Raw genomic sequence first — 14,042 nt, 5'->3', positions numbered from 1 at the left:
CACCATATAGACATTAGAACGTTTGAACAAATTTGGTGAGCTGGACCCTATTTGATGGTTTCCATGCTCTGAAACTTGATTGCTCTATCGTTTCACCATATGGGGGTTTATGGTGCCTGCACTCTTGATCATTAAATCAAGTGGGGAGACAGGTGCTGGTGAAAAGGCCCTGAGCATGCACCAAGAACAGCCTGATGATAGGTGTGCCCCTATGTAATTGTGTTTGGGATGTGGGAGGAAAATCAGTATATCTGGGGAAATATTTGTACAGACACAGAGAGAACATATGCACAAGTTTAAAAGAAAGACGCTGCAGTTTTTTGACAAAAATAAACAGCAAAGGTTGAACACCATGTTACTCTTGGCCAGTGCTGTTCTCCCCAGTACTTTATGAATTTATTCAATGTGAAGACTGGTGGGATTCTGTCCCCTGAAGATGGTTTAATTCACATTTCCTTTCAAAGCAAGCAATGCTTTTCAAATACTTCCCACTTAAAGAAATCCACCAGTGTTACACTTACTAAGAAAACCTTTATTTTGAATACTGCCTTTTCTAATAATAAGCATAATAAAAGTGAACCCTTGGATAAACACATTCATAATTTATTCACACTAGACCAGTTCAGTGTTACTAATTAACCTTACAGGCATGTCTTTGGTATTTGGCATGGAAACTAGTGTAACCATAAGGAAGAAAAACATATTAAACACAGTAATGTTAAATTTAAAAATATTAAATTCAGTTTTCATTTGCAAATTCATTTATTGTAAATAGCAATTATACTATACCTGAAATATTATAAAGAAAATTGTACAAAAGTTTGATTTTAAATGATATAGCGTAATAAACCCAAATTACAATACAGTATTATTGCTATAACCATTAAATACTAGAATAAATGAGTAAAAGAATAAATTAATAAAAGATTTAATTAATATAAACTATCTTACTCAAACTGCAAAAGTCAGTACTTTTGGATCTATTGTGCTGCATTTGAATTCCTGTTTTTTTATTTTTAGTTTATTTATCTGTATAATACAAAATGTATTTATTCTACTAACCTTTACTGCATCTCACAGAGTTCCATAACAGCATGCTTACAATCAGCAGATAAATCATCGTAGCGATCCTGCTTTGGCCGTGCAAATCTTAAAAAAGCAGAAAAGGCTGAGAAAAGATTATTATTTGAAATTAGGAAACAGGAAGCCTTACTCAAAAAATAAAAAAACACAAATGGAAAAAGTAGCACACTGAATAGGAACAGAAGATCTCCCAGCAGCAACCAATTCAGAGTTCAAAGTCACTTTTTGGGACAAGTCCAGCTCAAGATACATACAATATAAATAGACACATACTGTGATGGTTTGGTTTTCTAACCACCTGAAAAGATCATTTAAGCATATTAGTGAAAGAAAATATACTATGTGTCAGGAATCTTACTGTAGGTTAAATTAATTTCAGTTCTTTCTGAGGCTTGGAAGCTGCGCCAACAATTGGAAGGTTGCTGGTTCGAATTAGGTAAATGCCAGAAGTGATTTCACTCTGTTGGGCCCTTGAGCAAGACCCTCAGCCTGCAATTGTTCCATCCTGGGTATGATTAACCTGCATCCAGGTCATCCAACTTGCAGGGAAATCTTGGTGGATGGTGGCAGGATTGGCACTCCAGCCACCGTAAAAAAAAAACTTCACACTGTTCCACTCAATTGAACTAGTGTGGTACTGTGGTACTGCACGGCTGTGCTCGGGTCCAAATTGAGATCCTGAGGTAGTATCAGTATCAGTTCATGCTCCCAACCTCTACATTCTGGATAATTTATGTTTCTTTGAAAATTCATTTTAATTATTATTTTTTGTTCTTTTCAGCCACAGTGTTGGTGATGCCATTTTATTTGCTAATATTATATTTTGTATCTGGGGGTACCCTCCTAATTACAGCATGTTGTTACACAGGCATCAACACTTTCTTCCAAAAGAATTAAAAAAATTGCTTTGTTAATAATCTCAAGCTACTAAGCACTCTATGACTCTCATTTTTGGTTTGCCCTTTTATCACACCTTTTAGGTACTTTCACATCCAGCATAATGCGAATGTTATGATTAAGGCTGAAATTTGAGATCTTAACCTTTTCCTGTTATAGAAGCCATTTTTTGTGAACCATTGTCAGGGTCATGCCCTGTGTTTCTAAGGATGTGGTCTCCTGAGTTGTGACCTTGAATTAATCAGCAGATAGGATAAAAGGTCAGTCTTTTGCACTGAGCTTTATCCAATCTGCAGATAAAACCTTCTTTACATTTTTGATTTCTCTTGTGGTTATTTTTTTGTGTGTTTATTGATTTTCAACATATTGCCTTTTTATTGACTGTGATTTTTGTTTCTCATCTTGGTTTCAGTTGCTGTTTTATTTTCAGATTTGTTTCTTTTGCCTTTTTTGCATGCATCTACTGGTTTAAATCAAGAAACTAATTATCTGTTTTCCTGTCGAGCCAAGTGAGCAAAACACACCTATCATGGTTGCCATGTCTGTTTGTTTGTCTATCCAAATGACAGAATTTGACACAGTTATCCTTCAAAGAAATTTCAAGAAAGTTCAGCTATCATTAACATATCTCTTATACAGAATGCTGTACACATTTTAAAATTCAAAATCTCTCATTGAACAGTGTTGGCAAATTTCTGAACTTGTGTACCTTGAAAGAGAGGAACATTCAGTACAGCTTTAATTACGGATTAAATTACTGTTTCAGCTTTACCTTGAGCAGTTGCTCCAAACGTGAATGTTTTGCTTATTTTCCTCTTTTACTCATCTGAGAGCCACTTCTGATAACAAAACAGATCAAATGCCAGGAGAGGCAGTTGTACAAGTCACTTGTAAGCATTGCTTTATAAGCACAGTATGGTACACTAAATTATCTGTAGATCTTAAAGGTTCCATATTTCTCAGACACTATAATTTATCAGCACAGCTCCAAACCTGCTCTCCATCATAGAACATATCACCAAAACATTTTATGTTTCAACAGAGATTTTAACTCTTCATTTGGTACTTCTTTCAAAAAATATTATCTTAAAGAAACTTGAACAGTGTTGGCTGCACTTTTAACTTCATGACCTTTGTCACACACGTGCGACTAGGAGTGAGCTGAGTGGACCAAGAGGAGGTAATTACCCCCCAGGCCAGGGGGTGGCGGGGTTCACTAAACCTACCTCTGTTATCTCTGTAGGCCAAATATGGGAAAACCTACCTGATTCAACATCACGTCCGGTTCCGGTGCCCAGACTGGTCACATCCGGTGCCCAGACTGACGTCACTTCCGGGTCCAGCACTCAGACTGATGTCACTTCTGGTTCCAGCCAGATGACATCACTTCTGCCTTTCGGCTTATAAAGCTGACATCTTTGCTCAACTATTCAGTTCAGTTCAGGACTCAAAACAGTGCACATGAGTGCTATTTCAAAACCCTTTTGCAGCCAGGGACAATATATGGGTGGCGGCCCCAAACCTTTTTGCATGTGTCAAGGCTATTCATTTCACACCTTGTAAAATACTATTGAAAATCAGGTATTTAATGTAGTTTAGTAATGCTTGTAACTGCTTTCTACTTTGGATTATGACTCATTGTTCCAAAAGTATTTAATAAACAAACATGTAATTACTGACTCTTTGATGAAGTAACAAAAAGTTTTAAAATGCTGCCACTTTCAGATGAGCTAACTATATCCCTAGATGCAACTAAATGTTATGCCATGTGTACATTTTCAAATTGGTTTGGATTTTGCTTTTCACAAGGTTATGGTTTTCTTCTTAGCATAGTCTAACCTCAGCTCCCTGAAAAGTATTTTTCTACCTTTTCCACTGAAAGATATTTTATTGGTCTTAAGATGTTGGCTTGTAAATACTGGATAATATCAGAGATCACAATTCCAATAATATACAGTGAAGGGTACCATCTTGTCACTATAGGTAATAGAGCCAAGTCCTAACCGTCTTATTATGAGTCATTTATGGTTTTGGTGTCTTTCTGTCCTAATGGCAGCTGTGTAGGAGGCCTTTGTTCTTACTTTATATCCATTTTACCCTTGGCAAGCCTTTGCCACCTTGGCAACTTCTCACAAGCCTAGTATCCTATTGCCTAATTTTGTTATATGATCTGAGACGACTAAGTACAGTATTTTGTAATATTAGTCCTTCAGAGTCCTTATGCTGAGTATTATAGTTTATTTTTGTAGTTGGAAATAAGGAAAAAGAGGAAGAGCAAAAAATGAAACAGAAAAACAAAATAAATCTAATAAAACTAACCCACTTATCTAGTTTCAGAACACTGGGCGCAAGACATTTCCTTACATTAGGTGAGAAACCAGTCATTCACATAGCAAACTCAGACATGCACAGACATACACGCATTAAGGGCCAGTTTCGAGTTTGGTTTGTCATTAGAACAGCAAAATTTCCAAAGCTATGGAAACATTTGACAGTAATTACAGTAACTAAAAACAAAAACTCAAAAACCTTAAATGACTTCAGACCAGTGGCTTTGACATCACTGCTTATTAAATCATTTGAAAAAATTATAAAGAGGAGACTGACAGAGAAAACTCCGGCTTTATTAGACCCACTTCAGTTTGCCTACCAGTCTAAGAGAGGGACAGAGGGTGCCATTGTCACTTTGCTTCATCTCTTGTATAATCACTTAGAGAGCATCAAGAGTCATGTGAGGATCCTGTTTGTAGACTTCTTGTCAGCTTTTAACACCATTTAGCCCCACCTTCTTGCAGAGAAACATTAAAGATTTTCTTTTATATTTCAACTTGGTAGGGTGGCTGATTGAGTTTTAATGAACCTGACTCAGAAAATGAAAGTCAGGGCTGTCCTCTTTCATTCCTTTTGAACATCTGATTCACAAATAGTTGTTGCCATAAATGTAAAAACAGGCTTATCTTAAAATATGCTGAAGACTCAGTGATTGTTAGCCTACTAAATGAGAATGAAAACACGGTCTGGTTGTAGATGATTGTGTTAACTGAAATGAGCAGTCTTTTCTACATCAAAACACTACAAAAACTTATAGTCTTATAATCAGTTTCAGAAGAAACAGAATTCACCCGCAAGAAACAATCATTGAAGACCAAGCAGTGGAGGCTGATGGAAGTTATAAATATCTGGGGAAAATTACTGACTCAAAAATGACTTTTAAAGGAAACACAGAAGCCATCTGTAAAAGGGACAGTAGTGCCTCACATTCACATTCATACAAGGCCAGTTTGTAGTTATCAATTAACTTAACCTGCACATCTTTGGAAAAATTAAAGAAAGATGAAAGAACCCAGAGAAAACCCCATTCAGACACAGGGATAACATGAAAGGTTCACCCAGAAAAGAGCCAGGCATGATATTCAAACCCAAAGAACTGCATCTGTGAGACATCAGTGACAACCAATGCATCACCTAAAACAAGGAACAGAAAGCCTTATTTACAGCGACAGCTATTGTCAAGAGTAACATTGCGTAAATATGATGAGACAGACTTGGAAAAATATTTGGAGGATTGATATACAAAATTTACCCATTTAATGCACTTTGTGACAGGACAGGATGTGCTTCCATAACGATGAGGATTATTTTAAATTGAAGTAGTTTTCCAGGATTTTCCTTTACTTACCCTTTACTTACCCTGTTTTTTTCTTCGATATCTATTTAGAAAAAGGGCAGGGACATTTGTTATCAGATATTGTTTTGAAAAGAGTAGTGTTAATAATCCCATAGCTTTGTATGCTGATGATGGGGTCATTAGCAAAAGAGGTTTACATTGTTTATATGATGTGGGATATGTAAAGGACACTATAAATAGTGAAAGAATAGTATCATATTAAGATTTTAAGTTTTCAGTATGCTGATCTTATTATGCTTCTAACCCAGAAAAATGTTCAAATATTACTTTTACATTCCCAAACCTGATGAATCAAATTCAGCTTTGCAACCTGGGACTGGATGGACTTTGTGTCGAATCAGCAGTTGCTCATGGAGTCCCGAATGAGGCCCATTACCTGTATTGTGAGGGAGCATCAGTTACGGTACTATGGCCATGTGGCGAGATTCCTTGAGGGTGATCCAGCTCGCAGGACCCTCACTGTTGAGGACCTGATCGGCTGATGAACAGGCCAAGGGAATGCCCACATAACACTTACCTGCGGAAGATAGTTGGTCATTTCTGGAGGGTGGGACTATACCATGTGTTTCGTCATGTGGTGGATGCGGCAACACAGTGTACCAGTGCATCCTCCCCAACTGACCTGACCTGACTGAATCCTATCCCTTAAAGCACTCAGTGCAAGGCAGAAATCGGTTTTAGGGAAAGGACCAGCCCTTGGAAGGGCCCACTCACACATACAATCACATTCACACTTATGCTCATACTGGGTCGGTTTAGAGTTATCATTTAATCTGACCTGCCTATCATTGGAAAAGTAAAAGAAAAATGGAAGTACCTAGAGAAAAACCCATTCAGACACAGAAATAACATGAACAGTTCATATAGAAAACGGCCTGACCTGGGATTCAAACTCAGAACATTGCATTCATGAGACATCAGTGCTAACCAATGCATTACACCATGCAAGCAAAAGTAGGCTGTAATTAAATGGACAGCTATTGTGAAGAGTAACATTCTTTTAATATTATGAGATGGACTTGGAAAAGATTTTGGAGGATTGATATACTGTATGAAAGTTATTAATTTAATGCACTGTGTGGCAGGACATGATGTGCTTCCAAAAGTATTTTATTGATGATATTTTAGACTTTGATATATTCCACACTGGATTAAAGATGTACTAGCAGGGTTAACCATCACTGCCCAAGGTGGAATAAGGTGCAAGTATGGTCACAAAATAAAATCACCAGGTGAAAGTTTTGGCTCAAAATCAAAATTTCACTGACTAAACCTACAGTGGGGAGCAATTTTGCAGATCTATGTGAAGTCCCAAAAATGCCTTTTAGTTCTACTTCTCTAATAATGTGTTGGTTCATTCACTAAATAAAGGGGACGTTTTTCCAAAAGAAACATAGCCTGTGGTCTTCCCCAATTAAAAAGGGGGATCTTTTCTTAAATTTTGGCAGACCTTGATTGACCAAGGTGGCATTGTGCACTGGACAAACACACATTCAGCTTGAACTCACCTTTTCTGCGGTATGTCTGACTACACCACATGGGCTTTAGAGGTTGAAATGGGAGAGATACCCCTAAAGCTGAGGTGACGGATATTACGGCTTGCATATTATATTAACCTTCAAGGGTGTCTGAAGAAACTAATACCTGCTAATTTTTATCTATTTCTGAGGTCAGGTGTGAGAGTATGTACTGGTACAGCTCAGGATCCTGGTTGGCAGCCCCCCAGGCAGAGACGCAGTCCAGTCCAACCCCAACCCAGAAATGACCATCTTCCTGTCGCAGCCATATGTTATGTGGGCATCCCCTTGGCCTGGTCCAGCCGCTTGAGCCCTCAACAATGATGATCCTGTTAGCCGGATCATCCTTGGGGAATCACGCTACATGGCAGTAGTGCTGTAATTGATGCTCCCTCACAATACAGTTAATGTGCCTCATTCGGGACTCTGTGAGTGACTGCTCGTTTGACACAAAGTAAAACCAGCTGTATCAAAAGATTCTCAGAAGAGACACAGTACCAAAGAACTCCTGTTTTTGTCTCAGGTCACTGGACAGCATCCATGTATCATAACCATATAGCAAAACAGGAAGCACCAGGACTCTAAAGACTTGGACCTTCATCCTTTTGCAAAGATATCAGGAGTGCCACACACCCTTTTCCAGCAACCTCATGACCCCCCCCCTTAAGCTCCCAATTCATCTACTGACTTCATAGGAAGAGTCATTAGAGACATGCATGTTGGTGCTGAGGTAAATAAACCTCTCAATAAGGTCAACATTCTCCACAGACAGACACATTGCTGATGGTTGTGCTCAAGAGATTGTTAAAGACCTGGATCTTGTTTTTATCCAGGACACTTGCAAGCCTTGACACTCAGACTCCTCTCTCAGTCTCTCGAGAGCCCTGATCAGAGCCTCCATTGACTCCATGAAGATCACAGCATCATCAGTAAAATCAAGATCAGTTAATCTTTCTTCACCAACAGATGCCCCTCACTGGTAGTTCAGCAAATGAGCACAGATCCTGTTGAGAATAACCCTAGCAAGAACCTTACCCAGCCCAGAGAGCAGTGTCATCTCCCTGTAGTTGCAGCAATCCAGGGCATTACCCTTCCTTTTCTAGATAAGGATGACAAGTCCTGTTTTCCAATCAATTGGGATGATGCCCATATTCTAAATGGAAGCAAAGATTGCTTGCAATGCAAGGAGGACAACCTTACCACCAGCCTGAAGAAGCTGACCCCAAATACTACAGATCCCTGTAGCCTTCCCTACCTTCATCTGGTTCACCACCTGTGCAATCTCAGTGAGATTCACAGTGAGGTTCACAGCTAACTGGAGGATCAGCATCATGGATCATCGAGGATTGTGGACCCAGAGACATCCAACGTCCTAGCTGGAGGATCAGCTTTAAACAGCTGCTCAAAGTAGCCAGCCCAACGGGTCACAATTACAACTTCATCCATAATCAGTAATGTGCTTTCAGCAATTTAGACCCTTGTGCTATTTAAGTGACCTAAATGAAATACTATATCAGCAAGGTGTTCTGACATTACATTTTACTTACTGAAAAGGCCTGCTCTCAGTGCAACTATGCACTCTCGATTTCTGTGCATGCACCACCCTACCAATATACACACAACTTAACAAAAAAAATCTTAGTTTTATCATGATTAAACATTTTTCATGAATTTTATATATCATCAAATCTAAAAATTTGTATTAAACAAAAATAATATTTTTCCTAAATGAAATCTAAGAGTTTCTAATGGTAGGTTGACATAATAAAGTACAGTAGGTAAAATGTCAGATTATGGTGGGCAGAACTGGATGCTTGAGTGACTGTAATCTGGGAAGGTTGAAGAAACTTTCATAGGAAAGAGTATGACTTTCAGAAAGTCCTAGGCAGAAAAGAAAGGGCTTAGTCTTTTGTGGATCACTGAAAAAAACAGTGGGAAGGTGATCACATATACTGCCATTATTATCTGATGGGGAAACAGTGTGAGACTAGCTGTGTCAAGTTCCCAGTATGTATTTCTGCTTTTTTACAAAGTGCTCCTTGTGGTCTGTAACAGCAGGAAAGTATGAATATTGGCTTTCTGAAGTACACAGTTATGATTTGTCATGTAAAAGCACCCATTGTTGAGCTAAAATGTTGTTTGATGCATACATTCCATCTCAGTATTCATTATGATATACAGTATATGTTTATGGTATATGGGACAGCTTTGGAAAGATTATGATTTTGCTACCATCTTCAACATAGACTACCAGTTACTCCAACAAGTAATGTATAGCCCAAAAAGTACAATGTTTCTCTTGCATCACTGTTTGCCCATTCACACATTTTGTTTATTGACACTTAGATTTACATTTAGGCTTTTGATTTTCAGATTTGAGGACTACAGCGAAAAAGTAACTTTGCTACAACTTTGGTTAAATTACTCCAACTGCTTTGTTCTTTTGTTTGTTTTGAATTTTGAGTTAAGGAGGCCTCAATTAAAGACACTTACCAAAGTCTTCAGATAACATAGGAGTGTCTTCACAGCTCTCCAAGTCAGCACACCCTGAGCACTTTGTGACTGTGCAACTTTAATCTTCATAGACTTCAGACCTTGCCTCTTGGATAGTTGAAACAGCAAGATAAAAGGACAGCATAGAATTAAATGCAGAGAATCCAAAATCAAATGAGCTGAAACAAATGACATAAACAGAGATTGAATAAAAGGCAAAACAAAGCTGAAATCCTAGTAAATAACAACCATGCTTATAGTTAACCAATCACATTCCAAATCATCAAATGAAGTGATTCTGGTAATCCATATTACTAACCGAGAATGCTAAACCGGATGATGGACGCAGGCACATCCGGCCATGGGCCGTAGCTGCAAAAAGACGTACTGCGCCGGCGCAACAAACAGTCCGCGAGAGTCGGCTGAGGACCCGAGAAAGGCGGACAAAAGAGGGCGAGAGAGGCGGATGAGGGTCCGCGAGAGACGCAGGCGCAAAAAGAGTCCGACAAGAGCACAGAAAACAGGAGTGAGCACATACAGAAAGGAGTCACAAAAATGAGGCTCAACAAGCACCAAAATAAGGAAAAAAAACATTAAAGAGTACTCAAACGAGGGGAAAGCACGAAACACATTGCACACGAAACTAAACACACCAAAAAAAAAAGAACAGATGAGCGCACAATAGCGAGGCACGACCATACCCCCGCCACCCTACAGGCACGGGACGGGACACACACCAAGAGGGGGATTCAACAAGCCCATGGAAGACCAAAAAAAAGAACACAAAACCACCCCACAGACCCTACAAGCAAGGGACGGGACACACAAAGAGGGGGAGAGAGGCGGATGAGGGGCCGCGAGAGACGCAGGCGCAAAAAGAGTCCGACAAGAGCACAGAAAACAGGAGTGAGCACATACAGAAAGGAGTCACAAAAATGAGGCTCAACAAGCACCAAAATAAGGAAAAAAAACATTAAAGAGTACTCAAACGAGGGGAAAGCACGAAACACATTGCACACGAAACTAAACACACCAAAAAAAAAAGAACAGATGAGCGCACAATAGCAAGGCACAACCATACCCCCGCCACCCTACAGGCACGGGACGGGACACACACCAAGACGGGGATTCAACAAGCCCATGGAAGACCAAAAAAAAGAACACAAAACCACCCCACAGACCCTACAAGCAAGGGACAGGACACACACAAAGAGGGGGAGAGAGGCGGATGAGGGGCCGCGAGAGACGCAGGCGCAAAAAGAGTCCGACAAGAGCACAGAAAACAGGAGTGAGCACATACAGAAAGGAGTCACAAAAATGAGGCTCAACAAGCACCAAAATAAGGAAAAAAAACATTAAAGAGTACTCAAACGAGGGGAAAGCACGAAACACATTGCACACGAAACTAAACACACCAAAAAAAAAAGAACAGACGAGCGCACAATACCAAGGCACGACCATACCCCCCCCCCCCCCCAAACCCCCACCCTACAGGCACGGGACGGGACACACACCAAGAGGGGGATTCAATAAGCCCATGGAAGACCAAAAAAAAGAACACAAAACCACCCCACAGACCCTACAAGCAAGGGACGGGACACACACAAAGAGAGGGATTCAAACAAGACACAGGAACACAAAAAGAAACAAAACGCTCGCGCAACAACGATCCCCCCCACACATCCATAAGAAAAAATGTCTCGACTCCAAAAACGCAAAGCTCAACTAAAGCTTATTAAAGCAAAAGGTGTTTCCACACAATTAGGTATAAGGCAGAGGGCATGCATGCTTAAGTAAGCTCAATATGAAAGTTTATTCTTCCTGAAAATGGTACATTTGTTTTTTACTTAAATATTATAACACTACCCATGCTATCTGTCTAAGAGGGGATGAAATATAAGTAATCTACTTAGACATCAGTGTTAATGTTTGCAGTGCAATGCATATGTCTGTTATATGCCATTTGGTATGAGTTTTGCAAAAGCAGTGCTAAAGTTTGTGTTGCAATATCTGTTGGAATGACAGAGACATAGCAATCAGACTGACACCTTTTGTGAAGGTGGACCAGCTATGCTATCCGTCCAAATCAGTCTGAAATCCAAATAATCAACATAGACCTCAGTGTTAATGCTTGCAGTGCACCGTGCAATGCATATATCTCAAGTATATGCCATTTGGTATGGAATTCATATAAGCAGCGTTAATGTTTGTGATGCAATGCATCTTATTACTAGAAAAGTATGTGATGATGCACTATTTTTTGAAATGACAGTGATATTGCAAACAGACAGACAGACATATATCCTTTTATTAATGTGGATTATTTATCTTGATTTCATACTTTACACCAATAATCCGTTTCAAGTTAGTGTTATTAACAACACTTTCACTTAAGAATTTAGTAGACTGTGAAATAACTATAGAAAAACACCATACCAGACACAAAAAACGATATTTCATTAAGGTTATATATACTCTTAAAGCGAGTGGAGCATTAAATGTTGCGTAATAAGTGTCTGCCAGATCAAGAGAAGCTGTTCAGGTGAATAATATGTAGTGCTGGAGGGAGTATAATATTTTGGAAATAGAGCAAAAGGCAGCGAGGGTTTGTGCGGAAGCACATGAATTATAACTGGATACAATGCTGGGAAGTAAAATGGTGACAGACACATTTTTACCTTACACTCCAGTACAGCAGGTGGCAGTAACACATGCCAGGGTCGAACCGTTAAAAATACCTTGGCGGTGGCATAACCATTACAGTCGTCTTGCAACTTCTTGGTTTAATACAGCGGAAGTCTCGCATTATTTGACTCTCCTCAGTACCCGTAGTGTCTGTATGACAGTGTGCTGCCGGAAAAATGTCCGTACCTCAGTTGGTGTTGTGGTTTCGTTGTGTTTTTGGGCCGAAACTTCAGCGAATCCACCGGCAGCCGGAACAGAACCCAGCTGAGAGAAACGTGACAACTCACGCTGCCGGCGGGGTCCGGGAAAGGGTGAGTGAATTAGTCGCAAAGGACGTCGCTTCGTTAGAAGTATTGTGTCCAGCCACGACAACGCTTCCCATTAGTTTTAAGGATCCAGTATACCTGAGGCCGATTAGGGCAAGCGAGAGGCATGTCATATTTGACAGCAGTGTTGTCAGGATGGTGTATAGGCTGGTAGTGCTTGAAAGCTAGTTCGGTGTTACTGTTTCCGTGTAAACAGCTTGTTTAACTTAAGACTTCGTTTTTGGCTGTCTTTCAATCAGAGGTCAAGACTGAGTTGAGGTTCCTGGTGAGCCACTACTTTGAGTGGGAAGCAATTGACAGGCTTGTTGTCATCCTTGTCCATAGTATTAATAAGAGTTTCTTTATAAGATTATTTGAACTGGATGTCTCAATGTTTCTCGTATGGAGCATTGTATTATATACCCTGCTGTTTTATCTAAGACTCTGTGAAACGCCTTGAGCATAGGAAAGGCGCTATATAAATAAAATATTATTATTATTATTATTATTGTTTAGATTATATAAACTTTATTCATCCCAAGAGGAAATTTAGATGCATACAACAGCAGAAATATATATATATATATAAAAACAGATACAGACTGAAAGGGCAAATAATTAAAAAATACATAATAAATATATATTGTGCAGAAATATCAAAATTAATATTAAAATAAATGATAGCTGAGGGCAGAAGAGATCCCCAGTGGTGCTTCTTAGAACACCAAAGAGGAATGAGCCTATGGCTAAAAAGTGGAGGGGATTTTTCATGATGACATCCAGTTTGCCGACCTATTTTCCAAAGTAACTTCCAGTGTGTCCAGGGTTAGCTCCATGGTGGAGCAGGGCTTCCACATAAAGCATGTTTAGTCATTGTAAACCTTTTGAACACAAATTGCTTTCCCAGGATACCACAGAGTAGAACGATACACTGGCTATAGCAGACTAGCAAATCCTGTCAGATTGCTGCATACATCAAAAGGCCTGTGCCTTCTCAAGAAGTGCAGTCTACTCTGGTCCTTCTTGTTCAGCATCACTCTATTTATTGTCAGGCCAGTCCAGTCCAGTTTGCTGTTTATGTGAACCCCCAGGTACTTTTACACACCACTTCCACATCCTTCACCTGAATGGTGACTAGTCGTAGATGATCTTTGGCATGACAGAAGTACAATACCAACTCTAGAGACATATGAAACTTGGAGATGTTCACTATGTGATCAGGTATTATCAGATTTGTTAATTGAGGACCTGTTACATTACACCTCAAGTAAACAAAATCAGGCACTAATTGGCATTAATTCAGACTGGCTTGCCAAATGCAGTATAAACTTTAAACAAATGTAACATAACATGCTTAATGCCATTTATTACTCT

The 14,042-nt window shown here is 39.4% G+C and overlaps 2 protein-coding genes across 2 annotated transcripts in view; one reads left to right on the top strand and one right to left on the bottom strand.

Annotated features, from left to right (window-relative positions):
• LOC127529804 (uncharacterized) overlaps positions 1 to 9,808 on the bottom strand; it is a 29,030-nt gene extending 19,222 nt beyond the window's left edge. The window contains exons 1-2 of the mRNA XM_051934662.1: positions 9,679 to 9,808; positions 1,063 to 1,168 (exon numbers count right to left, since the gene is read on the bottom strand). Of these exons, the coding sequence (XP_051790622.1) occupies positions 1,063 to 1,120 (58 nt within the window). The 5' untranslated portion in view covers positions 1,121 to 1,168; positions 9,679 to 9,808. The remainder of the gene's footprint in view (positions 1 to 1,062; positions 1,169 to 9,678) is intronic.
• A 2,632-nt stretch (positions 9,809 to 12,440) lies between these two features.
• abhd16a (abhydrolase domain containing 16A, phospholipase) overlaps positions 12,441 to 14,042 on the top strand; it is a 53,949-nt gene continuing 52,347 nt past the window's right edge. The window contains exon 1 of the mRNA XM_051934692.1: positions 12,441 to 12,674. Coding sequence (XP_051790652.1) covers positions 12,540 to 12,674 — 135 coding nt within the window. The 5' untranslated portion in view covers positions 12,441 to 12,539. The remainder of the gene's footprint in view (positions 12,675 to 14,042) is intronic.

This window comes from Erpetoichthys calabaricus, chromosome 1, assembly GCF_900747795.2.
Source record: "Erpetoichthys calabaricus chromosome 1, fErpCal1.3, whole genome shotgun sequence".
Lineage (NCBI taxonomy): Eukaryota > Metazoa > Chordata > Cladistia > Polypteriformes > Polypteridae > Erpetoichthys > Erpetoichthys calabaricus.
This window is presented reverse-complemented; position numbering and strand designations above follow the sequence as displayed.